Source organism: Amphiprion ocellaris, chromosome 14 (assembly GCF_022539595.1).
Source record: "Amphiprion ocellaris isolate individual 3 ecotype Okinawa chromosome 14, ASM2253959v1, whole genome shotgun sequence".
NCBI classification, from domain to species: Eukaryota; Metazoa; Chordata; class Actinopteri; family Pomacentridae; genus Amphiprion; species Amphiprion ocellaris.
The window spans coordinates 30,253,860-30,281,764 of record NC_072779.1 but is presented as its reverse complement, the minus strand read 5'-3'; the positions used below and the strand labels follow the sequence as shown (position 1 = coordinate 30,281,764).

The window sequence follows — 27,905 nt, the reverse complement described above, 5'->3', positions numbered from 1 at the left end:
AATAGAAACAGTAGTATTAGTGGTAGTAGTAGAGGTAGTAGTAGTTATAATAATAATGATAATGATAATGATAATAATAACAACAAGAACAACAACAACAATAAGAATAACAACAATACTTAACAATAATAATACCAATAATAAAAATAACAATACCCAATTTCCCCTCAGGGATTAATGATGCATTTCTATTCTATTCTATTCTATTCTATTCTATTCTATTCTATTCTATTCTATTCTATTCCAATAATAATAATAATAATAATAATAATAATAATAATAATAATAACAATAAACTTTTTTCTACAGTATCTTTAAAAAGCGGCGTTACAAAGTGCTTTCCAAAATATATAAATGTAAAAAAGATTAGATATAATAGTAAAAACAAACAAACAAAAAACATCATCAATAAAAACAGTGCAACCTTAGGCCCCAGGAATAAAAAGTTACACAAATGCTAATGCGTACTGATGGATTTTGAAAAGCTTTTTAAATTGAAATTCACTTGAGCAAAACACCCTTGAATTTCTATATTTCCTACAGTACCTTAATGCAGCAAAAGCCTCCGACAATTTTGTAAACATGCTGAATGCGTTCCGGTCTACGTAAACTACGTACGCGTCCACATCATTGACGCGTGTACGAGCGTTTTCGGGCGCACTTTCTACGGAAATATCGAGAAGCGGCGCTGCGACGCTTCTGCTACGCAGTGCGGGTACGCGGAGGAGATGTCGGCAGGGAGGACCCAGATACATTATTGACGTTGTTACAGGCTGTGGGTACGTTTCTCATCGGAGCCGCAGGGAACCTAACGAGGGCGAAGAATGGGAAGGAGGATACGCGGTGCTTCGTACGCTGAAAGCCTGGCTGTCTCCACCGAACACCGACTCTTGCTCTTCAGCCGTTTATCCAGGAGGGACTAGCTCCGGGGAGTGCGAGCAAGCTAGCAGTGCAGGCTAGCTTCGCAGAGAGGCTAACAGTGCTAGCATAGCCGCTGCCTTATTGTGGCCCGTAACCAACCCTCCCAGCTAGCATCCGTCGCATGCCCAGAAAGAAAAAATGGTGAGGACTGCCACTGTGTTGTTTTATCAAGCCTAGATAACAGCCATTTTACAGTTTAATCCTAAATGTGTCGTGTTGCTGTCTTGCCTCTGGACAGTTTTCTGAGGGCCAGGTAGCTAGCATGTCGTGCTACAAGGTTGACAGCTTCTGTCACCTGGCTGCGGTGTCTGGTATGAGGAAAGCCAAACATAGAGGTTGATTTAACACCCTTTGCGGTGTTGAGCTAATCAAATGTTCTACTTTGGCTGCTTTTACCTCCAACATCTTTGTAGTGGGTTCGTGTTAATATCAAGTTAATGACCGTTTTCTTCCAACTTCTACATTTTTACTGGACGCTGCAGCTCGTCTTCTTGGTGATCGTGCGTTTTGCAGGAAGATATAATCACATGCTTCTGCGGAAATCAACCTTTGCATGCAGTACTGGACGTACAATATGTTAACTCAGAAGAAATGTGGCTTAAAATGCATGCACAAGCAGAGAGCTGGTGGCCAGATGGCTCAGACAACCAGGAATAATTTGCATTAACAGTTAGTTTAATTTAATTCAATGCTTACCTATCGAAGTCAGGGCGATATTTTTAGAGGTTTCTTATCCTACACTCTCCACTCATGCCACATATAACACAGCCCTGCTTCTGGTGTAGCAGTGTAAAATTCTTTGCATAAACCAATTAACAGATTGTCTGAATATCAGTGCTATGCCGGTTGACATCCGTAACGTAAACCACAATGAACCACATCAATACTATTCGGGGCCTTTAAAGCCTTTATTTCATTAATTCAGTGAGTGATTTTAAAAGGCATTTCTGCTGACAGATGTCCTGTTGAAGCATCACAGCACAGCTGAAGCATCTTACTAAACCAGTTGTTGGTAGGTTCTATAAATACAAGGTGTACGGACTACTTCCAAACATCGGAAAGGACCTTAAAGTACTCCGCCAGAGATACTTGTATATTCTGTAGTAGTTGCAGGATCCAGCGTTTGTATTTTATCTTTAGATGTGATGTTTTTTTCTCCTCTAAAACATTAAGCCGTTACCTATTTGCAATAGATTTACAAGAATGTTCATTATTGCTTTATCAATTCTGTCTCATTTAACTGTGCTGTTGTTTACTAACATTAGCACAAGGTAACGTAAAAACTTGAACATGTCACCATTATGAGCACTAAGCTGGTGTTTGTTGAGATTAGATTTAATCCTTCATCAGTTTGTCCTAAGAATGATGCATTATGAAGTGCATTGATGCAACCTTAATCAGGCAGAGTGCATAATACCCATTTTTCATGCAGAAGACAAAATCAACATCCATTTGCAACCATGTTAAGTCTGTAAGCAGTCATTAGATACTTTATAGACTCTTTGTTGTTTGTTGTGTGTGCGATCTTGATTTTGAATTTAAAACAAAGCCCCTATTTCATTGTAATTTATATTTGCAGGCATTTTGCACTTTTGTTAGATGTTAGAAGTGTAGTGAAGCTACAAAGAACCACTGCTGGTTTTGAATTGGCGATACAGCAGCTTTGTTGATGTTTTAATTTGGCTCAAATTGTGAAATTTTAGGCCAAGGCAGCTGTTGTCCATTGTTAAAGTCAGATGTGCCTGCATTAAGGTTTTGAAGTCATCTTTAATTAATCTCCTATACAAAGAACCCCTTGCTTAAATGTCACCACATTATGTCTTTGTCCAGGTGTACCTTTTAAATCCTATAGAGAACCTGAGAAGCTACATCAACAACCGTCCACCTCTGGTCATTTTCATGATCAGCGTCAGTGCAGTGGCCATCGCTTTCCTGACCATCGGCTATTTCTTTAAGATTAAAGAGATCAAGTCTCCAGAGTTGACAGAGGTAAAATAAACCCTCCAGATCTTTAAAAGAGTTGAAATTATGTTGTCGTCCTCTTTAAGTATCTTTCAAATGCAAGTAATGGGATAATTGCTAATTCTAAATGTCAGATTGTGGCCTGTTTTGCCTACTTTATGCCATAATAATTAATCTTCCCAATTTTTAGATCTATGATCCACTCAGTGTTTTCTGGGCTCGCCCTGTTAATTTGAATGTTTTTTTTTTTTTTTTTTTTATTGTAGCTGATTTATCATAGGATCTTTATTGGGGGTGATTTTAAGGCTGTTGTAGTTATGCATCCACAAGTGGAATGTTTTCTTTCATATGTTGTACTTTTTCTTCAAAGCACAAATACGGAAAAAAAGTTGATTGTTTTAGTATTACAATCAGTGAATCCAGTGTGTTTTAAATATACTGTGCAAGTTAAACAATGCACTTGACCCCATTTCCTCATGTAAATTTGAGCTTAAAGGCCTTCAGCCCAGCTAAGTGTTACTATAGTGTGCACGGAGTTTAAGTAGAGAAGATGCATACATGGAAATAAACCTTTGCATGTGAATCTAAATAGGAAACACATGCAAATCAACAAGGCTGTAGGTAGTTTTCTACTTGAGTGGACTGCAAGTGTGCTGGTGGATATAGATTTAGCAAGTAGGTTTAATATTGTCTGCCAATAGTTAGCTGAAATTTCGAAAGGGAAGTTCTTTGCATTCTGTTCCATAATTTGATGTGGGGAAGTTAAATAGGATTTCTCACCTGGGGACCTGATGTGATTTACAAATTATGCCACAGGATAAGTGAAGTCTGTGTGTTACTCCAATTTGCTGACATAATTTGCTGCAGATGTGGCATAATTGGCTGCTACCTAATAACTGTTGAAGCTGCAGAAAGACATCAGATATTTTCTGCACCGTCACGTATATCATCCATATAATCATCCCTCAAGATTTCACTCTTTTGGTGGATTTGCTGTAAATGGGTCTCATTGCCGAGTAGCAACATGAGCCTTCTGAATTTGCACTCAAAATACTTCAGACTTTCATTTATAATTGCAAAATCAGCCTCCATGATTCTGGAGCGAGAAAGATGCAAAAAAAAAAAACACAAATAAGACAGCAAATAAGACCCCCAGTTAATATTATCAGTGGACTTCTGTGTTTGGCAAAATATTGTCGTTTGTGTTCGAATTTTTACGACAAAATCACAGATGACCTCTGCAATCATTACAAATTACCAGAGGTCCCCAGGTGAAGACATGCCAAGTATAAATCAGGTAATAGATGTTCCATCAACTAAAACAAACGTATTCCTTCTCAGGACTGGAACACCTTTCTGCTGCGCTTTAACGAGCTGGACTTTTGTGTGTCGGAGAATGAAACGATAAAGCACGGCCTGAACGAGTCGACCACACCAGAGAGCATGGTGGTGACCAGCGGCCAGGCTCGATCCAGCACCCAGGTTCCCCTCCTGCTCGAGGACTCGGGTCCCATTAACATCTCAGTCCCCATCACGCTCACACTGGACCCTCAGCGCCCGTTTGGAGGATACTCTCGCAATATCACCCACCTGTATGCCACAGTGCTGGGGCAGCAAGTGGGCCTGTCTGGTAGGTTCTCTTTCTCGTTGCTAGATTTAATTTTATTTGCTCCGTTGATGGAGAAAAGAAGTGATTTGTGTTTAGTAGGAAATCAGTGTCTGTCTGCATGAAGCTGAGGGTGATTCCACTTCATCAAAAAGTGTCCATGTGAGAGATATTATGACAACTCCAGCGTGCACACAGTCACCAGTTTGTTAAACATGCCCCTACAGTAGTATCATAAAACCTGTAATTGCCTCATATAAGCTCTGAGAAAGTGGTGTCCTGCTGCCACGTGGTAAATATACTCCACATTCATACCAGCTGACATAAACAGAGAGCAGTGGGCTGAAATAGAGAAAGAAGCAGGAATGATTTTGACTGTATCAAATTGCAATCATTTAATGTAACTGTTGTGTAGCACTTGTTTTCGTTTAGCTCAAAATTGTATTCTGCAAATACAGTATGTTTCGCTGCACCGTAGACTCAAAGACGTTCTTATTACTCACTTGACAAATGAATGCAGTCTGTAGTGACTTGGGCTATTTTTCTGTGCTTCCTATATGACTTCAGCTCACTCCATTCTCCTTCTAATGAGTATTAACTTACCTCTTTGTGTGGTGACTTTACTCAGACAAAGTGAGCAAACAGTGGCAGCGTTGTGTAGCCTTAAGCTGTCCCTCTCAGTTGCCCCTATAGGTTTCACACTTAAAGGCTTTAGAAGGCCGAGCAAAAGTGAAAAGTGAATTCCAAAAGCGCCTCGGAGCTTCTGAACGCAGCGTGTCTGCATGCTTATGTATGTGTTTGTGAACTTTTACTTGTGTCTCAAGTGACGACACATACTCAAAGAGCACGTTTATTTTCTTTCTCTTTCACTTCTGATGTACTCTGTGTCGGTTGTACGGTTCCCCAGAGCAAAGAATTTAGAGGATGGAAGACGTGTCTGCAACATTAAACGTCAGGCTCGGCTTAAATCGGCTAAATTGCAAAGTTATGCATCTACTCTGAGGATAACATTCAGTTTCATACTTCCCTGCAGCAAAAATATGCACCCAGACTTAGTCTTTAAAAGAAATAACCTGTATTTTATTTTAGTGATTCTGTTTCAATGTAAAAGAAGGGCTTTCCAGTAGAAACACTGTTTCTTTTTCAGCATGCTACTGCACTATCTGATGTCACACCAATGATTGCATTCATTTAAGCTCCAAGTAAATGTTTTTTTTTTACAGCTCTACTCACTAAAATTGGTCTAGTTCTTATGTGTTGTATCTGTAGTTTTAGCCTTTTGCTTTTGAGGACATTCCAGCACCACGCACTTGCAGTTTTATTTTATAGATAACTAAATGTTGTTCCCGAACACTTTGAATATCAAGTTTTTACTCTCATTGTTTCACTTTTATGGTGCTGTAATTATTACAGGCTGAGATGTTTGTCAACGACATGGACTTCTGTCTCAATTTTGGATGCACCAGGATGGATGAGCAAATAAATAACGAGCCACGCAAATATTTTATTACACTGAGCAAATATTCCAGTCTGAATAGGGCTGTAGAAAACAGAGAAGTGTGTCTGACAAATGTCATCTTCTTCTCTCATTAAGTTTGAATAATCGTTTAACTGCTCAAAACTATTTAAATGATACATAGAGAGTAATAAGTACTATATTGACATGGTTTCTATATATATACTAATTATTGAAACTAAGTTGTATATGGTACAGATAAAAATTTTAGGATAAAATGATCAAGTGCAAGAAAAGCTCAGCAATTTTTTTAGACCTTCATCTGCTGTTTGACGTCGCTGGTGAGAATTGACACTATTTTTGGCTCCCAATTGTAGTTCCCATCTGGATAGACACATCTATCTTTACTCACACCCAGGAGTCCACTCAGTTTGACTGATAATCTTCTAATCTCCTTTGCAGTTTGATAAATATTGCATAAGCCTACAAAGTCAGTCTGTCATTCGTTATCAGGGGAGTAGCTTGGTGTGACATCAAATATCGCTGCTGTGGCTCTCCCTGACTTCCTGCTGTGGGAGTTGTGTGCATACTGTTTAGACTGTTCTAGGCTGTTATAACTGCCTGAGCGCTAAGAGAGTTGTTTTGTTTTGTTTTTTAAACATGCTTGTGGATATGCAGTTTAAAACCTCATGAATTGTGCTCATGAGTGGGTTTCCTAAACACATAAGGCTGCCTAAAACAACTCTGGAAAAGTGAAGCAAATTAGGAAAAACTGACAGTGAGATTCTGAAGCTTCTATCTTCTGATAATCTGTTGTGTTCTCATTGTATCTTTGCACATTTTTGTGTGTAGGCCGGGAAGCCCATGAAGAAATAAACATCACTTTCACCCTGCCCGTGTCCTGGAACTCGGACGACTGCGTGCTGCACGGCCACTGCGAGCAGGTGGTGTTCAGCACTTGCATGACCATCACAGCAGCCAGCAATATCTTCCCAGTCACAGTGTGAGTTGGACTGCCTCCCTGACTCATGGGAACAAGCTTTATATCTGCCCAGATCTGACTGATACAGACAAAATGAAATACAGTTTCTCTAGGTTTTTATCTTCGTCTCATTTCTGACTGTGTTTTGGGTATATTTGATGATTAGTGGATAAAATGTGACGTCCCTCAGACATCACAATTTCTGTGCGCATGAGCATGAAGGCAAAACACACAATGGAATGTGTTCTTCTTTACACTCGGCTGGAACAAAATCGCTATTCGAAACTGAACAGATATTTTTCTTACATTAAGCCTCTGAAACCCAAGCAATTTCTGTTTTTCTTTGCTCTTTTTTTTTTTTACATTTTTGCTCACTGTGGGCTCATTTTACACTGCAGTCTAAAGTTCTGTACCTCTATGGACACAGCACAACCATGTCTAAAAGAAAAAACTAAAAAATGTAGCAAATATAGCAAAGTTAGATTGTCATAAATCATAAAAACAAGTTAAATTTCTTTGATTATTAAAAAATGTTATCTGTGTGTACAGCAAGTGCCCACAGGTGTATTCAATACTGGGAAAAGACATTCTATCTCTACATACTATAGATAATAGACTACTTCCATTTTTCATTTTTTTTTCATACATGTCTCCTATCTATTCTGTGTAAACACTGCCTGCAGTTCAACCCAGCTCAGCTGCAAAGTCAGAGGCATCTCCATTGGACCAAAGTGGGCAGAATTGGTTGTTTTCTGTAGAATCTGTTGCAGTTATTTTTTTGGATGCCTTTTAAAGAGATATCTAAAATTAGGTGATTTTGATGAAATATCTCGATTTTAAGCTTAAATGTGGCAGAATTTCCTGACTGAACTATAAATCGCACATGATTAATTTACAGACAGTTGGAAAATTGGATATCAAACGATTCTTATTGGTTTCATAGGTTGTGGCTCTAATAAATGTAATTATGGCAGTGTTTTGGTTTTTTTTTGCCTTTTTCTTTGTTTAAACATAAAATAAGATGCCATGCCTTTCAAATCTGCTTGCAGGTTTTGGGGTATTGTACCCTAGTGCAGTGCTGCTACATGTTAAGACTAACATATTTTTTTGGACGTGGTATCTGCACCATTCTCCTGTCTCATTGATCTATTTGAAAATAACAAATACTCTCCTCAAATTTAATTAATATGAAGACTTGCAGTGTAGCTTTCCTTACCAGCAGATGTTATGCTGGGATGTCCTGCATGTAGTTAAACCATTTTCAGGCTCCTTCTTTAAAGCTTCCAACCAATCAGCTCGCTAAATGTTAATTCCACTTGTTAGTGCTACAAAAATACTGCTTTATTGGACAGATTTTCAATAACAACGTAACAGTTAAAATCTCCTAATTCAACTACTCCCACAGTAGCTCTGAATCTAAGGTAATTACCGTACACGGTGGCAGCGTTAGGTTTCACATATGATTGATGCTTGGAAATTGTCCCGCAGGGCTCTTACATGCTCATGCACGGTTTGTTTTGATTCGTGAAATCTGTGAAAATGAACAAGAGGGGATCGAGCCACAAATTGCATCAGATTGCATGTTGTAAATTTGGCGAATCGCGCCCCAGGAGCCTTTCGGGGATGAGCAGTCGCATGTCTAGTCAGTCTCTGAAACTATGAATAGCCAAAGCTGCTGAAGTGGAGACTGAGAGCTGTTAGTTGTGTGATGTAGGTCCCATCGCATATATGTAGCTTCACCTGATGTTGGATGTTATTTATTTTAATGTAATTATGGGAAATATTAGTTGTATTAGATGAATCAGTCCTTTTGTTGTGGACATTCAATTGAAAGATCTGTCTTAAATTGGTAGAGAAGAATTAGTTACCTTAGACCAGTGTTTCTCAAATAGTGGGGCGCGCCCCCCTGGGGGGGCACAGAGGCATGTCAGGGGGGGCACGGGCGACTGGGAGGAAAAGGTCCTTCAACGTGGAACTAATTAGCTGAACTATTGTTTTAACATCGGCCTGTTTTTCGCGGCGTACAACAATTCTGAAATTGTGCTGGCCCCATAGACTGTATATGCCATAGATATAAAAAAATATATATATATTAATGATAATAATGATCTTCTGTATATATCTATGGTATATGCACTGGCCGTTCAGACTCCGAAGTACAGACTTCAGAGAACGGGAGAACGCGTCGTTAATGTGCAGTCGGAACGCCAGCGTACTCGATCACGTTACACACTCGGCTCATCACCTCCGATTATTTTTTACCAGCAATGTCAAACATACGGCCTGTGGGCCAAAACCGGCTCACCAGACGGTCCATTTCGGCCCGCGGGACGACTTTACAAATGATAAAAATCACAACAACATTAACTGTAAATTGTAAATTTGTAAAACTGTAAATTTAAAATAATTTCTAGAACTTGACAAGTTGTTCTGATCATGAAGTAAAATACTAGATTGTTCAGTTGCAGATACCTGTGACTGAATGTTTTGTGTTTTTGTAGATAAACTGTTATCTGGCAGTTACAATGCATGTGTAAATGATGAACTGAGGCATAATAGGCTACTGCTGAAATTGAACTTGTTTTCCTTAAGAAATTTCAGGTTCATAATATTTTGTAAAAAGATAGTTCATTAATTGTGAACATTTTCAGAATGTACTTTTTTTTTTAACTAAAACAAAGGGGAAAAGTGGGAGTTTTGGTTATTTATAGGTTATTATGCTGTGATTTTACTCTCGGGGCCCACTGGAGATCAGATTGGGTTTATGTGGTCCCTGGACTAAAATGAGTTTGACACCCCTGATCTTTACTTCTTTACTGTGAAAAACAACAAAATGGAATCAGATAAAATAACACAGCCCTGCATATTCATGTTTTCACAGTTTTTATATATATATATGTATGTATGTATGTATGTATGTATGTATGTATGTATGTATGTATGTATGTATGTATGTATGTATGTATGTATATATACATACATACATATATATATATATATATATATATATATATGTATATATATATATATATATATATATATGTATATATATATATATATATATATATATATATATATACACATATACATATATATATATATATATATATATATATATATATATATATACATATATATATATATATATATATATATATATATATATATATATATACATACGCACGAAGTTATTGGGGGGGCACGAAAGTTTTTTGTCCTCTGAAGGGGGGCCCGACAGAAAAAATTTGAGAATCACTGCCTTAGATACTGCTTTGGAGCCCTCTGGTGGCCCATGGCTAAACTGCATAATGTAAACGATGCAAAAAAAATTAATATTTATCTGCAATTTTCACTCAATAAGTAGGTTTTTATTATAAATTATCCAGCCCCCTTTCCTTTCCTACCCCTCAGCTATGTCACATCCCATTTTCTTCCTTTCCTTTGACGGATCATTTTCTGTGGTCCTCAAATTTGGCCAGTGCTTCACTTATGAACCGATAAACAAATGCAGAGCCTGCGAAGCAAGAAATTCTCCAATCGTATCTTCACATTTTCTGACATAACCAACATGCCGTGCCACCAATCAACAGAAAATCTGTGTTTCGATTTGCAGGCAGCCGCCACACTGCGTGCCGGAGACGTACACCAACGCCACATCTTGGTACAAGGTGTTCACCACGGTCCGTGACTCAGACACCAAGTACAGTCAGGACTACAACCCCTTCTGGTGTTATAAAGGAGCCATCGGCAAGGTGTACCACGCTCTCAACCCAAAGCTTACCGTCATTGTTCCCGACGTGAGTCACCGCCTCCTTACTGTCTGACAGCGAACATTATTCACACTCACGGTTATCTAATGTCATCATTCCGAGGTCTCAGTTCACTTCCACAGAAGCAGATGAGTCAAGAAAAGAATTTTCACTTGAATGCCTCTAGGAAAACAAACCCATTTTAAAGTGCCGCTCCAGTAAACCAACTTCCAGCTTTGAAACAAAAGTTAGGCTCTCTCAGATGTGAGGTTCTTCCAAATGTTTCAAATCTTGCTTTCATTTCCATAAATTAGTCTTGATTTCTCATTTTTATTTTATGAATTTAAAAGTTAAGACAAGATTGAACTACTTCTGCTACTAACAATTATACTTATTGTCACAATATGTTGATTAGTAAGTTTTTTGGTCTAAAATATGTCAGATCATGGTGAAAAATGCCAAACCCATAACTGGATAAATGCTGTGTAAACACCAGTGATGCTGTTTCGTTATCACAGTACTGCTGGTGATTCTTTTTAATATCAGGATCCAGAAGTTTATCAGCATGTTTAAAGTATTAAGTTACCGTAAAACTACATTATTTATGTTGACTAATCAGCAGTAGAGGCACTAAAGCTGAATATGTTTCGATTAAATGTCCACAATCCCAAGATATTCACTTAAATGTCACAGAGGAGGAAAGAAAACAAAAACATGCAAATCTGAGAAGCTGGAGTTGAACAATTTAGCCTTCTTTTTCCTCAACTAAATTCTGAAACCAATTAATTTATTAGCAAAAAAGGTTGCTAATTGATTAAACAGTTGACATTTAATCGAATAATCATTACAGCTTTGATCTAAATAAATAAAATTCCAAATCCTAAGAATTTTTTCTCTCTGTATTTTAAATGTTAACATTGATTTCCTGTTCTATAATGTTATTTTTTGAAGTCATCGTAGCACAAAAATAAATGAAACAATGGTAACTATTTAGGTGTTGGTTTTCAGGTGGGTTTAGGATCACTCCCTTAGCCCCACATAAGTGAATGTGACCAAACACAGAGTCCATTCTGGAAGGCATTTACTTCTATACAGATGGCGGTAGATTGTTCCAGGATAACAATGATCCCATTGACCGGCCACAACTGGGCCCTGAATGTTCCAGTGAGACAGTTTGAAAATATATGCTGCCTGCACAGTCACCTGATCTCAGCCCACCTGAACACAATTCAGGACTGGTGCCCGATACACCACCATTATCTCCTTCTGTCAGTGTGGAAATCCTCTATTTCTAGCAATGATTAAAATCTGCACTCTTCAGACTTGCTGTGCAGCTTCATATACTTGGCATTAAAATATTAGTTTGCATCGAATTATATCAGATAGCAACCGGTAGGGACTGTCATTGTACAGCACAGTGTGTGGGCCATTAAGTTAAAGCTTCTGATCATGTAATTGTTAAGTTATTATTGCCCAAGGAAGGGGCATTTAAAGTGCATACCTGTAGAGCTGTTATACGGATATAACTGGTCTGACAGTGAGATTTAAAATTACGCCTGAAGTAAGAACTTAAAGGAATGCGAAGGCATGGAATTTTGTATTAAGTGCTCTGACCAGTAGACAGACACGTAAAGACTCGGCATATGCTCAAACATATAGTAAAAGCACTCAGTTGATAGTATGTAATATCAGTTGAATGCATTGAATTGAGTGAGTCGGCCTGCAGCTGTTATGAGAACACATGCAAAACTTCTTAAGGGAGTAATATGCATCAAATAAGTATGAATTAACCATTGTTATGATTGACTTGCTGGTCATCCACAATGCCCAACTGAATGTAAAACATTGCTCCGATCAGTATGCAAAGCAGGGACGAAACACAATTATAACTGGTATTGTGTATGAAAAAAGCTGAGACCATGAAAATCAGAGACATCCCCTATGAAACAAAAAGTACATTGCCACACAAATGAGTGCAACAGAAGGGAAAAAAGTCAAGAAGAAGAAATATTTTTGAGAAAAAGATTAACTCAACCCAACACTTTATCACGGTTTATAGAAGAAATGTACTGCAACGTACTTCACACTGTAACACAGCACAGATAGGAGCTGGCAGTCATCAGTAATGTCACATTTATGTATGGTTTGTGCATTGAGCCAGTAGAAATCAGGATGTTTGATTCTAATCGAAGCTGCAGCCACTCTGAGATGTTAAACTTTGTCTTTTCAACTCTTTCCTTCCCAGGATGATCGTTCCCTCATCAACCTGCACCTGATGCACACTAGCTACTTCTTGTTTGTCATGGTCATCACTATGTTCTGCTATGCAGTCATAAAGGGGCGGCCTGGCAAAGTACGACAAACCAACCCTGACTTCTGCCCTGAGAAGGTACAACAGACACCAGCAGTGCTATATGACCTCAACAGGTAGTTTCAGCCAAGCACCGACTGACCAGTGATCGGTCAAAGACACAATCTAATCACTGCTGATTTTCTGCTGACTGTCCAAAATGCTTCACATCTGCATGTGCAGCTATGGTTATTTTTTGTCAGGCACATTATGTCTTTATAGCAGAAGAAATAAATGATGCATAATATTACTGCTTTTGTTGGCAGAAATCGGTGCTGGGAAAGCTACTTGCAAAGTACAGTGAGTTAGGGTAGTAGTTACACTGAAGCTAGCTCCTGAAAAACATAGCATGCTAAGCTACACCAGCATGCAAAACCTCTTAAAGGAGACCTGCATCGATCAAAGACACAATCTAATCACACTGCTGATTTTCTGCAGACACATCTTCATGTACAGTAGTACTTAATTTTTTGGGCACATTATCTCTTTAAAAGCAAAAAATTACTGCCTTTGTTAGCAGAAATCAGTGTTGGGAAAGCTACTTGCAAAGTGCAGTTAGTTGAAGTAATAGTTACACTGAAGCTAGCTCCTGAAAAATCTAGCATGCTAAGCTACACCAGCATACCATCAGGAGCTGATTTTAAAAACTTTATTAGGTTTAACTTTATTAATTTTCAGCCTACAGTACGGTGGCCGAGAGGTGCAAACCAAATTTACATAATGCAAAACACTTTTACAACGTCCAAGACAAATTTACAAGCGACAAAACACTTTTACAAGTTCGAAAACACTTTTACAAATCCAAATGTAACCGGAAAGGGAATGTCCCAACTCCGGGGTTGAAGCGAAAATGACGACGAGGAGCGGCTAATGCAACGGACAGCGAGCGGGTGATGTTTTGCCCGTTTTGTGGGTAACATATGAACCGATTGATGCAGTTTTGTTTTTCGTGTGGTCGGTCTTTAGAGTGTTTAAATGGCGCAGATCAGACCGACAGAGTGCATTAGCCGCTCCTCGTTGTCACTTCCGCTTCAACCCCGGAGTTGGGACATTCCCTTTCCGGTTACATTTGGCTTTGTAAAAGTGTTTTTGGACTTGTAAAAGTGTTTTGTCGCTTGTAAATTTGTCTTGGAGGTTGTAAAAGTGTTTTGCATTATGTAAATTTGGAATTTGGATTTGTAAAAGTGTTTTTGAACTTGTAAAAGTGTTTTGTCGCTTGTAAATTTGTCTTGGAGGTTGTAAAAGTGTTTTGCATTATGTAAATTTGGTTTGCACCTCTCGGCCACTGTACTACAGAGTGAAAAACATGCATGCATGGCGAGCTAGCTAGTAGTTAGCCGCCAACAAGCTGCTAGCTGGTGTTTGCAGACTGCACTAATGATTAATACATGATTTCTTAGCCAAATGGAAGTACCTCATTTGGTTATGCATATGTCTGTGTATTGTGGTGGCATCATGCACTGGCCTGTAGTTTTATTCCAGACTGCAGTGAAAGCTCTGCTGTGCTTGAAAGTTCAGAAATGCTCAGGAAAATATAGCTTGTCTGGATGCTGCTGTGCTATTTAATCAATGTAGCTTGGCCACTGAAAAGATATACCGTACTATGAAATAGAGGTAAACTAGTAAGGCTACAGCCCAAAACTCTCTTAAACAATTGATTTGATCATTATGATTGTAGCTTGAGGTATGTCATTGGTAGCCCCACAGAAAAGCTATAACAACCCAAGCGGACACAGTTGTATCCTTGGCTGTATCTGGTAGGTGCTAGTTGCATTTCACCTCTCCAGGGGTGATGGAAGATTGTCCTTCCTCGCGTTATTTCTTGTCGTTGCTCAGTACACACAACATGTATCACCTTACGTCACCGTATGAGGATCCAGCTCGCTCCAGTTCAGAAATGAACACTTTTAAAGAAAGGTCGGGCCAGTCTGACTCACCTCCTGAGTCAGGTCAGATGGATGGTTATGAGCACTTTACTTCAGAAAAACAGCAGAGAAAATTACACAGTTTCTGGATAGGGCAGGTGGGGGCGAAGCCGAGCAGCAGATTTCTTCATCTTAGAGCTCGCGTCAACAGACTTTGTTTGTTCTGTTCCTCCCTGCAGTATTTAGAACAGATGTGCTGACTAAACAGGGCAGAGCAGGTCCGTGTTGTTGCTGTGTTGACTGCCGACATGATTACGACAATTTTATGTAGCTGTTTCACAATAAAAGCCTCGGTTGGTACAAAACTTTAAACATTGTAACCCTCCTAATCCTGAACAATTTCTGGGTGTTTTTGTCACATTTTTACTCACTGTGGGCTCATTTTTTACTGAAATATAAAGTCCTGTACCTGTATGGGAACAGTAGAAAGAACTTAAACGTGCAGTATACGACAACCTTATAATGTCATAAATTATAAAGAGAAAAAACTACATTTGAGTTGTTTTGATTATTGAAATTAACGTGTGGTAAGATAAGATGTACTTTATTGTCAAAAAGAGATCTTGTCGGAGTCACGTGGTGAGGTATCAGGGAATGGCTGCGCCGTAGGAGAGCTCTGAACCCCGTCAACCTAATTCTATTTTTTGGCAACTAAAACTCTCTCCAAACGTAATTTCAAGGCAGGGTTCTCGACGTTTTTGTGGAGGATGACTGCAAATTTGAAGAAAAAGAATGTTCAGACTCGTTTGCAAACGATGAACATTGGGGATGCTACTGCTAGCTCTCCTACAGCTAACACTGCTAATGCTAACACTGCTGACACCGGAGAAACTCCAAACACGGATATGAGCGCCTTATTCATGGAGATGACAAAAATGGGAGCAATTATGACTGGAGTAGCAGCTGATGTGTCGTTTATTAAGTCTGATATGGCTGAACTTAAGAACACTCTGAGTGCGACCCAGGTCCGGATGGCCGAAGCCGAGGGTCGCATCTCGGATATCGAAGACAAGGTAACTACTATGGCTCAGGACAACAGCGCATACGCTAAAACGCTCAAGCACCTCTGGGCTCGAGTTGAAGATCAAGAAAATCGAAGTCGCAGAAAGAATGTACGGCTTATTGGATTGAAAGAAGGCTCAGAGACTGGCGGAGGTTTGAGTGATTATGTACAGAAGATCCTTTCTGATGGCCTGGGTCTAACCGGAGCAGAGTTTGAAATCGAGAGATGCCATAGAAGTTTACAACCCCGCCCCGGACCGGACCAGCCACCTCGCATCATAATGATAAGATTTCTCCGCTACACTGCACGTCATAAAGTCCTGACTGTTGCTAAACAAAAGAAAGGTTTTACCTGGAATGATTGCCGCCTGTCGATTTACGAGGATATGACTGCAGAACGCGCAAAGCAAAGGAAACCATTCTTCCCAGTGATGAAAACGCTCTGGCAGCATCAGGTGAAACACACGCTGGCACATCCCGCAACACTCAAATTTACATGGAAAGGACAGCGAAAGAGCTTCGATGATGTGGAGGAAGCTCAGAGATTTGTACGTGACTACATTGAGAGTGAACTGGCCTGACGAGGATGTAAAAGTAGCGGACAGGAGAGAGTCCAGAAATAATTCCAAATGACGGGGACAGGATCACTGGGGTGCAGCCTGGGCAGCTGGAGGAGCCGAGGACGCTGTCTGCGGGACCCGCACGGACCAGAGACTACTTGAAGCTTCGCCTATTGGGCATGTGCGCTGTCATGTTCCTTTTTAGAACAGCGCCATTTATTTTTTGTTTTGTTTTTTCTCTTGAGAGCGTTCAATGTGAGGTACTAATTTTGTTTATATTTTGGTTCACATTAAGCTGTCGGTGTATGTTTAATTATTTCAGACAGGGAGGTACAGAGCGTTTAAATGTGGAGTAATGGGTAGCACAGGAATAAATATAGTTTCATGGAACATAAATGGCTGCAGCACACCAATTAAACGTAAGAAAATACTGAATTATCTTAAGTTTCATGACACTGACGTTGCTTACATTCAAGAAACTCACTTTGAAAATGAAAATGAAGCAGTGAAATTAAAGAGAGATTGGGTGGGCAAAATTTTTCATAATTCGGTTTCAAGCAAAAGTCGTGGTGTTATGATACTTATACATAAAAAGTTACATTTTGTTCTACTGCAACAATTTAAGGATGAAGATGGGCGACTTTTGTGTCTCCAAGCACTTATTAATGGTGTAAAAGTAGTATTGTGTAATGTTTATGCCCCAAATAGAGATGAACCTAAATTTATTTACAAAATCAATGAGATGTTGGGGAACATAGAGGGACATATCTTGCTAGGTGGAGACTTTAACAATGTGTTAGATGAATATATAGACAGAAGCACCATCAATACAACCTTAACAACTAAAACAGGATTGGCTTTGAAATCTCTAAGAGAAGATATTGGCCTGGAAGATATTTGGAGACTTGTTCATCCCTTGGAAAAGGAGTACACATTTTATTCTCATTCACACAAAACATACTCCCGAATAGATTATTTTTTGATCTCCAATGCATGTGTTGATCTAGTGGTGAACAGTAAAATAGGTGTCATTGCCTTAACCGATCATGCTCCTGTAGAATTACGTATAAACTTGCAAACGGAGAGAGTCAATAGAGGTAGATGGAGACTAAATACAAGTGTACTGCAGGATGAACAATTTGTGCTATCTCTACAAAAAGATATAGAATATTTTTTACAGGTGAATGTTGGGTCTACTGATAGATTAGCCACAGTGTGGGATGCTCTCAAGGCATTTGTCCGGGGAAAATGTTTGGGTTATTGCTCAAAGAAAATTAAAGAAAATAAGAACAAGATTAAAACTTTGGAGGAAAAAATATGTATTTTTGAAAAACAATTAGCTGAAAAATTCAACGAAACTAAATTTAAAGAAATCTGTAAACTTAAATATAATCTTCATGACATATATAACAAGAAAGCAGAGTATGCACTTTTCCGGCTTAAAACACATTTCTATGAAAATGGTGAAAAAACAGGGAAACTATTAGCAAGACAACTTAAAAAAATAGATAGCCAAAATGTTATTACAGCAATTAAAAAAGATGATAAGTTAGTTACATCGTCATCTGATATTAACACAGTTTTTAAAACATTCTACCAAAACCTTTATACATCTGAAAATAAGACTAACACGAAACAACTAGATGAATTTTTTGATAAAATAACAATACCAAAGATTTCACAAGAAGAAAAGGACAAATTGGAAACCCCCTTAACAGAGGAAGAAGTAAAGAAGGCAATTAATGCAATGAAAACTGGAAAGTCACCGGGGATTGATGGCTTTCCGGCTGAATTTTACAGGAGATTTACAGACACACTCTGCCCATTTTTAACAAGAGTATTTCATGAAGCTTTTGAACATGGGCTGCTTCCTCCAAGTTTTAATCAGGCAATAATATCACTTATCCCGAAGACTGACAAAGACGTAACGGACCCAGCCAATTATAGACCAATAAGTTTAATAAATGTTGACTGTAAAATATTATCTAAAATACTAGCAACAAGATTAGAAACTGGGTTACCACAAATTATACATAAAGACCAAGTTGGGTTTATCAAGGGCAGATCTGCATCTGATAATATGAGAAGGTTGTTACATCTCTTATGGTTGAACAAAAACAACGTTGATCCTGTGTTAGCCATATCTTTAGACGCCCAAAAAGCGTTCGACAGGGTAGAATGGTCTTTTTTATTTACTGCTCTGAAAAGGTTTGGTTTGGGTGACAATTTTTGTCACTGGATTAAGATTCTGTATTCCAAGCCACAGGCAGCTGTTTTTACTAACGGGGTACTCTCCCATTTTTTCGATATTTCCAGATCGACCCGTCAAGGGTGCAGTTTAAGCCCTCTTTTATTTACCATCTTTCTAGAGCCCTTGGCTATTCAAATTAGAGAAAATTCACTAATCAGAGGTGTGTTGGGGGGAGGAAGGGAACACAAATTGTTTTTATACGCAGACGACATTTTGGTTTTAAGTAAAGACCCTGCTAACTCTATTACAACTCTGCTAGAGGTTATTGATGAATACTCAATGTACTCTGGGTATAAAATTAATTGGCAAAAATCTGAAGCCATGCCAGTCTCTCAATCTTGCAGTCACGGCTCTGTGTCTGGTTTCAATTTCAGGTGGATGCATAAAGGGATGAAGTATCTAGGAATTGAGTTGGACCCAGACATTGAGGATATTTTGGCTGACAGCATGGGCAAATTGATAAACAAAATTAAGACAAATTTGGATAAATGGAGTAAATTAAATTTGACATTATGGGGGAAGGTAAATGCAGTGAAAATGGTCATAACCCCACTTATTAATTACTATACCGGAATGTTACCAATATGTATCCCCCAGCCACTATTATTAAATTACAATAACATGATAAAACACTTTCTCTGGGATGGTCGTAAACCACGCATTAACCTAAGTCGACTCTGTCAGCCGAAAAAGGAAGGGGGCTTAGCCCTGCCCAATGTGGAACACTACAGTATATCCTTCGAAATGTCTAGACTAGCCAAACATTGGGCGGGGAAAGTTGACCTGGATTGGATTTTAATTGAACAGGAACTTACTTCTCCATTTACGCCAATCGAAACTTTATCTCAAAAGTTGAACAAAGACAAGTTTGAAAATCCAATCTTAAAATTTTCCAAAATGGTATGGCTGGAGGTACATAGAAAATACAAGCTTGATCCGTATGTCATGAGGTACTCGTCTTTATGGAACAACCCCAAAATTAAGATTGGCAAACAGTCTATTTACTGGGCACAATGGCTACGAAAAGGTATAAGAACTGTTGGTGACTTATTTGAGGGCGATGTCTTTATGACATTTAATGAAATCAAGCAGAAATTCAAATTAGAGGGTCATGGCCACTTTTGGAAGTATTTACAGATACGGGATTGTTTAAAAGGAAAATATAAATCACAGGAGAGAACCCCAGTAGAGACATTTCTGCTATTACCTCCACTACTGTGTAAAGCCTCTAAATGGTATAACGTTTGCCCTTGGGCAAATAATAACACAATTAAAAGTCTAAAAGCAATATGGGAAAAAGATTTACATTGTTTTATAGATGACGATATTTGGGATTCAATTATGTCAAATTGTGGATTATATGTTAGAGAAGCCAAGGGAAAATTCATTCAATATAAAATTCTCAATAGATATTACTATACCCCCTCTCGACTTTATAAAATGGGTATTAGCAGAAATGATCTGTGTTGGAAATGTCAGAAAGCTCAGGGTACTTTGATGCATGCTCTGTGGGAGTGCCCTTTGGTTTTTCCGATTTGGAACAATGTTTTAAGTTATATGCAGAGTTGGTTATCTTGTAATGTACCCAAATCACCTAGACTATGTTTATTAGGAGATAGAACAGAGGTGCCCTTGTTAAACAGACATAGTTTTAGAGTTTTAAATACTGCTCTTGTGACATGTGCATGTCTGATCCTAAAGTTATGGAAGGATCCTCATTCCCCAACTCTGAAAATGTGGAAAGAAAAAATGACTGAGAATGTGGCCTGTGAGAAGATGTTAGGACGACTAACCTCTAGGAATGAAGACGCGATGGAACAATGGGACAATTTTTGCACCTTCCTGTCTACAAACTGAATACAAACTTAATGCATCACGACAGCTGGTTTTGTACTGAACCTCACATTTTGTTGTTTGGGTGTTTTTGTCTGTGTTCTGTGGTTAAAATGTAAAAACATGGAATAAAAACTTCAATTACAAAAAAAAAAAAAGAGATCTTGTCTTGGGCAATAGTGTTACAGTACAGCTGCAACATCACAATTTGAAACATAACATACAATGAAAAGAGTAAAAACAACCCTACCCCACACAGTGCAAAAACGAAAACACTGGAAAAATATAGTAGGTCTACATACCATAGATGTTTTACTGCTTACATTTTTTCATTTGTTTCCATACACTATTTGCTTTGCCTGCAGATCAGCTGAATAGTCCCTGGAATTGTTTGTTTTTTAGACAATCTGCTCAGAGTAAACTTTAGTTTTTGGTGAATTTTACATGAAATGTAGAATTGAGTGATTTGGACGACTGTCTCGATTTTAAACGCAGATTTCTTTGAATTTTCGGAAGTATCACAACGCCACCGATGATAATTCAAGGATCGATGGCAAAATGGAAAATCTGAATATTTATTCTGTTTTTACAGGTTTTAGCTGCAACAAATAGTGGGATTTTGAAGAGTTTTTATAGATAAGATCTTTCCCAAACCCACCAGTGAGTTTTGGGATTCAGAGGGTTAGAAATGAAGATATGCCTCATTAAATTTCCCATATTTACACAAATGCTTAAAACAATACACAGCTTGTCACATTTGCACCACTTTGGACAATATTGCTCCATATTATGCTTGCACCTGAACCGCTTTTACAGATGAGATCAAATTCATAGAATCTTTCCTGTCCACTCCCCTTCATCGTGGTTTTCCTGCTCTTTCCTGGTGTTTCTGGTGATGTGTGCATTCTTTCTGTTGTCTCGAGGTGATAATCTGCACTAAACTCATCTCTTGTGTTGCAGGTGGCGCTGTCAGAAGGTTAAAAAGACGTCGGAGAGCTATGCCAGAACTTACCTGTAACACGGACAAAACTCAAAGAGACAGAAGAAATAAAAAATAAACATACCAGTTGCCTAGTGAACCCTGGACATACAATAAGGGACACAAAAGCTCTGTGAATGCATTACTCTTGCAATGTTGGGTTTCTCCAACCAAAGATATACAAGTGCCTGTATCTGTGGTGTAAATATTTGTAGGAACTCTGATATTTCCTGCAAAACCATTTTTTTCTTTTTGTTAATTATTATTTTTGCCTGAGCCCCCTTGTGCCATGTCAGAACATGCAGTACGTAAACTAAGCAGAAGGCCACATCCGAGAGCTACACAGCCATTTTCCCGGCATTCATTCATTTAATCAAACAAGACAGAAAAAAAAGTCATTTTGTGGCATTTATCGCAAATTTAAGTTAATTTTTTGGTGTAAATGTTAAGATATCTCGAAACAGATTGTAAACAAAGTCTCTTCCATGATGACGAAGCATGACGTTCAGTCACTTGAAGTGTGTTTAAGTGAATATACTCAATTTTAGATGCTTGATTTACAATTAAATCTCCAGAATGCACTTGTCATTTGCAGCGTAAACGGGGAAGAAAATAACTCAGCAGTGCAATCAAAAGTCTGATCAGAATTTGGATGTTTCATGCGGTCCGTTAAAAAGTCGCTTTGCACAATTAATTTATTCAATTTGAACACATAAATCATACTCTGTGTCAATAAACACAAGGTATTTAGTTGCACATTAATATATTAACGAGTCCCACTGTCTCAGTTTGTATCCTGTTATCAGTAACTGCAGTTCAGTGTGGTTCGAAAATTAGTTTTTTTCGGGACAAGTAGACGTCACACTGAAAACATCTCTCTGCCTTTTTTGTTTTTTCCTTCATCGGTGGCTTCATCACTCACCTGCCTCTCGTCTTTTTGATTTGCTGCCGATCGCTTCTGCAGCAGCTTTCTGAGTGACGTTCAGTCAGGAGGAAACAACATTATCTTGCCTTACCTACGGTGGACTTTTGCTTGCTTGAACATAGGCGGAGAGATCATTTATTCTCTTTCCCACGTTAACCGATCCCTTCTTCTTCTTCCACAGCCAAACGTCTCTTTTTTTAGTTTTCTTTTGTTTCTTCCAGTATGATGAGCCTGTGGTTTGAAATCAAGCTTGTGACGTCTGTCCTGTTAATGTAAATGTCAAACGGCCCTCGAGTTACTATATTTTGGGATGCTTTTGAGTTACTTAAGCTTTTGTTTGAAGCAAATCGATATCAGTTGCACGTGTTAAAGTGTTTGCATAGTTAGTGCACCTTCGGATTTCTTGCACATTTTGTTATTTGCTTCTGTGATGATGATTTTTCTTTTTTTTGTGTGTGTCCAAAATCACATGTAAACAGTCTGATGTTTGCCGAACTAGTTGGCTTCCATGTAGAAGTAAATATAATTATACACTAGCATATAATTATATTTATGTAATTATTCTATTTATGATTACATTACTACTTTTTATTATTATTTTCTAGTACAACAAAATGTGCAAAAAACTCACTCTTTGTGTGAATGCGTGAGTTTGGGAAATGTTTAGACAAAGAAAGGCGACTGTAGACTAAGATTCTCTGAAATCTGGTCCCAAATGTCTCAATTTTTTAAGAGATTCTGGCACAGAAATGATAAAACATCCACCGGCGAAATCTTTCCCATTTGTCGTGACTTTCTCTGACTTTGACAATCATTTATTCTAAATGTACAGCAGCACCTATTAGATTTGCAATAAGGAACAACAAAAACATATTAATAATAATACAGTGCTGGAATTAGATTGGGTTATTGCATTTATCTGTCTAAATCTAAGCAGAGAATTCCAAAACAGTGCACTTCTTAAATGTTAGGGATGATTTATTTTTCTTTCAATGGCAATTACTGATACATCTCACTTACCTCTGCTATCATTCTGTCACATAATTGATGTACCTGTTGAATGTACTTTTTTATAAGCAGCATAATCTAAATCTGAGATGCAAGAATTCCACATGATTTTATGATAGTTTTTTTCTTGTTTGAAAGGCTTTACTTGAATTATGTTTTCATTCGAGTGATGTTCATATAAGTTTTTTTGTTGTGAGAAAAATGAATCTCATCATGTTATTGAATCAAAACACTAAATTTATTGTTTGTATGTTGGTGAATGACTGAAAGGTGTTGGGGTTTAATGGTTTGTTTTTTTCCACACTGAATGATGCTAGTACAAGTCTTCCTAATTCTGATGTGTATCATATTCGAGCATGGATCTGTTGCTTTTACTGTCGGCACTGTCTCCTCGTGCTCCCACAATTGGACTTTATTGGAAGATCTGGCAGCTCTTCTTGGCTGAGTAATGGACGGAGAGTGTGTGTGTTGAGTTAAAGGAGTCGAATGAAGCATGCCATGTTGTTGCCAAACCGTCATAGGTAAAATCAGTAACCTGCTCTTACCTGCTTCTTTCCCCCCCCTTCTCTTTCTCGTGTGATATCCTGTTTTGGGTCAGAATTGCATCTCTTTAATTGCAAAATGCCTTAACATCGTCCAGTTTCACTCGCTTTCACATATCAGATATTGTAAAACACACCGGTTTAACAAAACAAAAAAAAATACAAAACATAAATCTCTTCTCATAAAGCTATGAGAAGCTCAGAAAGCTTGTTAAGTGTACATTTAGAGGAATGGATTTTTAAAGGAGCAGCTGCTTGCATTTGTAGTTTTCCAACTACTCCACTATATCACTGAGTAAAAACAGTGGAGCCATATTCTCCTCCTGAGTTGCACCATGGCACAGCGTTCTTTGTTTTCCATTAAGGAGAACGTGTCTCCAGTATACGGCTGCCGTTACACCCACCCCATTCCTCCTTTCTGTCATGTTAGCAGCGCTTACAGGCGAGTATTAAGCCAACTCTGTGCCTTCTGCACTGTCGAGCTGCATCCTCCTCCATGTACATACAGTAGATAAGGACCATAGGTTTAATGTGGCTAGGACGTCATCGAAACCCTTTCTTTTCCTCTCCAGTGGAACTGCTGTAAATGAATTCAAGTTTAAATAAACTGTCTCTAAAGTTCAACGCCTCTCCGGCCCCCGACTCTTCATTACATCCAGTGGCCGCGTGCTTTATCGCCGTTTCTGCGGGGAGATTAATGATCTGCCAGGGAAAATAAATTGAGCTAATTTGCTGGTGAGGAAAGTAAAATGCCATAGAAATATTAAGTGCTGGATGGTGTAGGGGTCTGGCTGTCTGTGGAGAAATTAAAAGGGTTGTTTGGGGGGTTTTTGTTGTTATTGTCGACGAATTGTGCTAAAGGTTTTTGCCCTCTCAGTCTAGAGTTCGACTAATGACATAAATCTTTAAAAACAAGCCTAAAAAAAAAAAAAAAAACACAAATTGGTATCTTAAAACTGCTCGGCACTACAGTTCTTAGCAAATTACTGAAAGAGGAGTAGATTTGTTACTGGGATTGTTTTCAACTGTGGATTGAAAGGTACTAGTGAGAAGTTACAACTTGATTCTAAACAAAAAACACCACAGAAATTCAATTTATTTAAGAAAAATGCCACTCAGTGGAAGTGTGTATCTCTTTAGTCCATTAAAGATTTATTCTGACTTCATTCCGTTATCCTAAAGAAAGACATTTGAACAATGAACCAATCAGACTTGCATATACAAATAAAATGCAACTCAACACAAATAACAGAAATAGAAATGCAGTAAAACAGGACAAAGATAGAAATAGAAGTCAAAAATGATTGATAAAATCAGAATAAGAAATGAGAAAAATGTGCATTAACTAGATTAAAATTTGTAAATGTGTGAATAACAGCAGAGTCAATACAGTTCATTCCAAGAAGAGTAATAAATGAATAAAACCTATCTAATCAATGAAAGTCCTCACTAAAAAAGTAGGTTTTGAGTTTGTTTTTAAAATATTCGGTACAGCCAAGATACTTTCAACATACAACGAGAGTTCCCTGAAAGTTCTTCACATATTCGTCATCAGCGACACTCAAAGTGCAGACGGCAGCAGAGTGGAATCACTAAACAGGCCGAACCGCCACAGACCTCGATGAACAAAGGTCAGAACAGCTCTCAAGGACCAAAATACCATTTGCCCTCATAGTGGCCCCTAAACGGACGACTGAAAAAAGAATAAAAGAGAAGCTCTGAGAATATCTGAAGCAGATCGGAAGTTGTTTCGAGAACTTCTAGCCAAACTAGTGATATTTCTAGGGATCCCAGTGTTACATGGACAGTCTTCCTTGGTTCAGAAAGACTAATACAATAGTAATAACTTTAGACAAAGCAAAAGTGAGTAAAATAACAACAGGCGAGAAAAGACAAATACAAGCAGAGGTACAAATAAAGTCATAAAAGAAACTTCCTAAAAATTAGTTTCAAGAGGTGATTTTAAAGATTCTGCAAGCTGAGGGTGCTGAGAGCAAAAAAACAGACTTTATTTAATCTGTGGGGGGAAAGTAAGAAATGGATTAAAAGTGATCAATAAAATCTTAAAAACTGAGATCTCAGCAAAATTGGACAAATATTCATGGTTGCCGGATGATGAAATTTTTTTTGTTGTGTTCCATTAGATTTAAATTTTATTCCATAAATTTCAATATTTAGTACACATATGTCAAATCATCCTCAAGATGAAACTTTGATCCTGTACAACTATTGGAATTGCCTTGAACTTCAGCTATATTTGTAAATATTAGCTTCCCAACATCTTAAACTAAGGTGGCGACAATAATAAATAGTATAGGCTACCTGCAAGCTTGTTTAGATATTCTGATGGCCCACATTTTTATTTCTAGAAGGCAGAATTAAACAAACGTGGCAGTGAAAAGGAAAAAAGGCACTGATCTGGGGAAAAAGATGGCTATTTTCTGATGAATTACAGTACTTGCACATGATAAAATATAACCCACTCATAGCATCACAGACAGGAGGATGACTGCAAACGCCTGAGCTGGAAGCTAATGAAGTCACAGGTGATAAATGCACCTTTGTTATTGTAGCATCTCATGCTAGCTAGCATGATGTGCACAGAAAACAAAAAGTAGTTTAGTTTCTGATCAAGCACAGGCACAAGTCAGACAAAAAAGTACAAAGTGGCCTTATAAATAAGAAAAACCAACACTTGTGGGAAGCAGCAAAACAAAATCCACACAAAGATGCCGGAGAGTGGACCAGTAGGTGGACAACAGGTGTTACAAAAGCACAGGTACGAGCCAAACAAGATGAGAAGTTTTCAAGCAAAAATATATTTAAAAGCTACATAGCCGCAATTCACAGAAACATACTGACCTAGGAGCAGGAATGTAAGCAGACATTTTGAGGGGCTTTAACCTAAACAAAGAGCCACACCTAGCTAGCTAGTTAGAAATGGCTACTCTGCTACTCTTAGCTAGCTAGCTGAGAGTGGTTCAGGTGCTAGCATAATATGAGGCAATATTTTTTTATACATTTTTTTCTTCTGTTCTTATTAGAGCTGTCAAAATTAACGTTTTAACGTGGATTAATCCATCATCATGATTAATCTGATTTAAAAAATTAACGCAATTAATGCATCTGCAGCGCAGACTGACTCGAAATCCCTGAAATGTCTCTGGCAATGCATTTCAGGCAGGTTTTTCAAGTAGACTTGCCGTCGCGAATGCGCAAATGGGCAGTTGATCCGGTAGTGGCAGAACCAAGCAACTCCACATGGGAGATGGTAAACAGTAGAACCGGACTGACATATCGGCCGGCCGATTAAACCGGCCGATTATAGCCCTTTTCAAAATAATCGTCATCGGCCGGAGTTTTGCTAATTAAATGTCAATATAGTCTTCATTTTTAATAAGGCAGTAAATGCTGTTAAGAGTTGGAGTCTCGCAGAATGACGTCCTTGCGCCGTTTAAACTACAGTCAGTCAACATTACAGGAGTGGGCTGAGCCGACAGGTAAGTTTAAAACGACTTTAACGAAATTAACAATGACTCAACATGTCTCCCATTTCAGTTAGGAGAAAAAGTTAAAATGATGAACATTACGGTCTGTCTGCTGCAACCGTCATGATGTCACTCTTAGTTTTACTTTGTCAGAAAATACTACAACGTGACACAAGCTGTAACTGCAACTCACTGTGTGTTATTATGGAGGAACATTAGTGTTAGACTATTTGTTACCATTATATATTTAAAGTGCAACTCTGTCAAAGACGACAGTTTTTGACATCTGAGAAAGGCATCTCTGGTTTTGATTTAGGTTCATATGAGTCCTGGCTTCATGGCAAAGAAAATAATGGAGGAGAGAAA

The 27,905-nt window shown here is 38.3% G+C and overlaps 1 protein-coding gene across 2 annotated transcripts; it reads left to right on the top strand.

Moving 5' to 3' along the window:
• Positions 1–694: 694 nt before the first annotated feature.
• Positions 695–24,675, top strand: tmem248 (transmembrane protein 248). Of its 2 annotated transcripts, none has more exons than XM_023274670.3 (7): positions 695–1,062; positions 2,752–2,910; positions 4,225–4,513; positions 6,798–6,948; positions 10,541–10,724; positions 12,922–13,103; positions 21,558–24,675. In XM_023274670.3, the coding sequence occupies exons 1-7, from the start codon at positions 1,060–1,062 to the stop codon at positions 21,613–21,615; spliced, it is 1,026 nt and encodes a 341-aa protein (XP_023130438.1). In that variant the 5' UTR covers positions 695–1,059; the 3' UTR covers positions 21,616–24,675. The 2 variants fall into 2 exon arrangements, with proteins under 2 accessions (XP_023130438.1, XP_023130439.1); XM_023274671.3 differs by having other exon boundaries at positions 696–1,062; positions 12,922–13,065.
• Positions 24,676–27,905: the final 3,230 nt, after the last annotated feature.